Source organism: Dipodomys ordii, unplaced genomic scaffold, assembly GCF_000151885.1.
Source record: "Dipodomys ordii isolate 6190 unplaced genomic scaffold, Dord_2.0 Scaffold105, whole genome shotgun sequence".
NCBI lineage: Eukaryota > Metazoa > Chordata > Mammalia > Rodentia > Heteromyidae > Dipodomys > Dipodomys ordii.
Window position 1 is genome coordinate 1,398,709 of NW_012267321.1, and position 3,624 is coordinate 1,402,332.

The following is a 3,624-nucleotide window of genomic DNA, read 5'->3' on the forward strand; positions in this document are numbered from 1 at the left end:
GGGGGCGGGGTCCAGGGGGACGGACAGACCTGATTGGGTGGGAGGAGACGACGGATGGAGGGGGCGGGCCAGTGGGGGGAGAAGATAGGCACGATTGGATGGGGGAGGAGCTAGCGTGTAGAGGGTGTGGCCTCTGTGGGAGGCTCTGAACTGATTTGTCTGAGATGTGGGCGGGGCTAAATCCAGGAGATGAGGGGCTGGGACTGGGCGGGGCCACAACTAAGCTTATTGATTGGATCTTTGAGAGAACAGAACGGAGGGGCGGGGCGCCTAAGGAATGCTGAGGTTTGCCTGGCTCAGCGCTACCAGCAGGACAGAGAAAGCGGGGTAAGGTAGGAGAGACCTGATAGAGCCTAAAAAAGGGGTATCCCAACTGGCCGGGAAGGGTGGGACAACAATGGAAGAAGCCAATTTGGTTGGGTTGAGAAGGTGCAGAAAGAAACAAGACAGATCAATAGCCGGGACCTAAAGCCCCAGCAGACAGGACCCAGTGTGGAGCAGGGCAGGTGGAGGGGCCGAGGCAGATGGAGGGGCTCGGGCTGGGTTTACTTTGGCTGGATGGCCAGAGAGGGGGAAAAAAGTGTTGGTCGGGCCGGGGCCGTGAGGGAGAGGGTCTGAGCCAGGGCGGGAAGTGGAGATGGGTCCGTCCCTTGATGGGAAGCGGTAGGGGGAAGGGCTGAGTCCTAGAGGCTCTGCATGAAGAAGAAACCTACTGTGCTGGATGGAGGGTAAGGACCTGGGACGGAAGGAAGGCTGGAACCGAGCCCTATGACCAGCGAAGTCTTAGGATAGACAGAGGAAATGGAACAAAGCCCGGACAAGGCAGATTGGAGGAACAAGGCAGGGGTGAATGCTGGTGAGGGGTGACTAGAGGAGACAGGCAGGCAGAGTTACCGGAGCATCCACCGGCTGGAATGGAGAGTGGGGCGGGGTTAAGTGTCCAGGAGGCCGGGAGGGGGCGGGGCAGTGGCGAGTTGGAGGCGGAGCCAGACGAGGGGACCGCCTCTGAACCCGCAGGCCCCGCCTCCAGGAGGGTGGACTTAGGCGCTGGGAAACTGCGCAGGCGCAAGGCTGGGCAGGGCCTGCAGCGGCGGCCCGGGCTGCGGTGGGAGGAGGCGCCTGTGGGAGCGAAGGGGGCGGGTCAGGGGGCTGCGGGCATCGTCCCGCCGCCTCCCGCTGCACCTGGCCGGCCACCCCCTTTTGCAGGTGCGGCTGCCGCTTCCCATCACCTTCCCATCCCATAGCCCCTCATGGTTCTCTCCCTCCCCCCAATCTGTCCCATCGCCTTGGCCCCCACTTCTTGGAGTTTCTGGCTCTGTTCCCTGTCTGTCTCTGGGTGTCTCAATCTGTCACCGTCCTTCAGGTCCTGGACCAATTTCCCCTCCCCCAGCCGTGGCTCTGCACACTTCCCCCAGTCCCTTTCTCCTAGTCTCTGCCCCACTGGGAGGGGTGAGCCTCTCGGCTCGGGCCCCCCCCCCCGGGTCTTTCATCCTCTCTCCAGATCTCTGTCCCCCTCTCACTGGGTCTCTTCTCTGTCACCCTTTTCAGAGTATCTCTACGCACTTTTTCTGTCTCCTTTTCTTATTCTTTCTATATCTGTCCTCTCTTGGGTTTCTCTTCCCTATTGTCCCACGCCTCTGAGCCTCTTTTTCCGAGTCTCCCCTTTCCCTGGGTCTCTGTCCCATTCTCTCAGCCTCTGCCCCCCGCACCCCCCCCCGGGCCCTATCCTGGCAGGAAAGGAGGCTGCGTCACTGCAGAGAGCTGCAGAAGTGAGGTCCATCCTACAGACCAAGGAGTAAGTTCCCTCACTCCCCAGGCCCTGGGCTCTTCCACTGTCCCTAAAAGTACCCACCAATGCAGAGAAAAGAGTTTGGTAATTTCTGCCCCTCTCAACCCCCAAATTCTGCTGTGATCCCCGGACAGAAGTAATCCTGAGGTGAGGGGCAGTGTGGATGTTGAGGAAGGCTCCAGGGCCAGTGGAAGCCTCACGTGGACTGAACAGGGGGCGGAGGGGAGGGTGTCAGGTAGGCTATAGGAGCTAGTAGTAGGGGCTGGGGTAAGGACCTAAGTCACCATGCTGCTTACACCCCACCCCCTGCCCCTACTTTCTGCTTTTGACAGCAGTCAGGTACAGGCACGGGATGCAGTTACCAAATCAGCATTTTTGGCAGAGGTCAGAAGGTGTGGGAGAAGGTGGGGGCTGGTGTGGAGAGGGAGCTGGAAAAGGGTGAGCCTGGGTGAGACACGGGTTGAGGCCTGGAGAGACAAAGGAGAGGCCTCCGGCAGGAGGTAAGTCAAGGATGGTCCAGACTCCTCAGTTCTGGGGACTGTGGATGCCATGGCCTGGATGGGGGTACATGGCAAAAGGGTTTAGAGCCTGGATCGTCCATCCCTCCATCAAAACCAGTGGGGTTTGCAGGGAGAAGCTGGGGCTCAGACTACCGGACACCCAGCTCTACTCAGGAGCCAGAGGGAACAGACTCCATATTTGACAAGACACCAGAAGAGGCGAATGGCTGTCCACCTCTTCAGAGCCTTCCCTTCCCCAATCCATCCTTTCCCCGGACACTCAAGAGTCTAAGAGCTCCGAACATGAAGTCCATAGTCCTCTACACTCCCTCCTCCCTCCCCTCCCGAGCCCTCCCGAGGAGAAGGGCTACCTCCCCATCCTGAATTTCTACTGTTCCTCCACCCCATGCCCATCAGTTCTAAGCCGGAAGGGGAGTTTCACTACAATCGAAAATATGAGGACTCTCTGCCTGAGTTCCCTGGGACCTTCCAGTATCTCAGCCCTCAAAGCTCAGAATGTAGGGGGACCTCTCCGACGTAATCTTTGAGTCCCAGTCTCCCAAATTGGGATTTGGGGTGCCTTGCCACCCAGGGACCTGAGCCTCAGCTCCCTCCCCCATACTCACTCCAGGTCCAGGCGAGGCAGGGATGGGGGATCCCAGGCTTGCGAAGGGGGGGAGGGGTGACCCAGCCTTGGCAGCGCTAGGCAGCAAGCGATTGCGGAGGGGTGAGTGACATCATCGCCGGAGGAGGAGCAGCACCGCTTCCCCCAACCTTGGTGGGGGGAGTTGTTCAAGCTCCGCCTTGATGAAGGACCCAGGGGTCCTAGAATCCCACGGGGAGAACAGAGGAGGTCCGCAAGAATGGAAACCACTTTCTTAGCACAAGGTTCAGAAATCCTTTACCGCTTCCAGGAAAGTTCCCCCCCCCCCTTACACACACACTGCCACCTGTCGCTGTTGTCGCGACCTGTCGCCTCCAACGCTTGTTGTGGCTGCACCCGCCCCCGCCAGAACGGGAACATAGTGAGGACTACAATCCCGTGATGCTCCACGGTGAGGGCGCCTTTAACTAGAGGCTGGGAAGGCCTGGGGCTTCATGGGATTGGTAGTAAGAACCCTTCACCGAAGCGAGCCTTTCAGAATGGAACAGGGTGATGGCCTTCTCCCCTCCCCCTTCTTCAGCTCTCGGGATCTGAATGCTAATTTTTCCTCTTCAAGAAACACGTGCTTACAAGAAGCAACTCCGACAGGTTCGTTCAATGAAAATAGTAGATATTTACTGAGCAGATGCAACCCGGCACACATGCGCTTAGCCTGGGCGCTCCCGAGGGGA

At 59.1% G+C, this 3,624-nt stretch overlaps 2 protein-coding genes across 2 annotated transcripts in view; both read right to left on the minus strand.

Moving 5' to 3' along the window:
• Nucleotides 1-1,242, minus strand: part of Kcnc3 (potassium channel, voltage gated Shaw related subfamily C, member 3) — a 12,518-nt gene extending 11,276 nt beyond the window's left edge. The window contains exon 1 of the mRNA XM_013027590.1: nt 895-1,242. Coding sequence (XP_012883044.1) covers nt 895-1,242 — 348 coding nt within the window. The remainder of the gene's footprint in view (nt 1-894) is intronic.
• A 932-nt stretch (nt 1,243-2,174) lies between these two features.
• The window catches only part of Napsa (napsin A aspartic peptidase), a 7,899-nt gene continuing 6,449 nt past the window's right edge, over nt 2,175-3,624 (minus strand). Inside the window, exon 6 of the mRNA XM_013027591.1 lies at nt 2,175-2,217. Coding sequence (XP_012883045.1) covers nt 2,175-2,217 — 43 coding nt within the window. The remainder of the gene's footprint in view (nt 2,218-3,624) is intronic.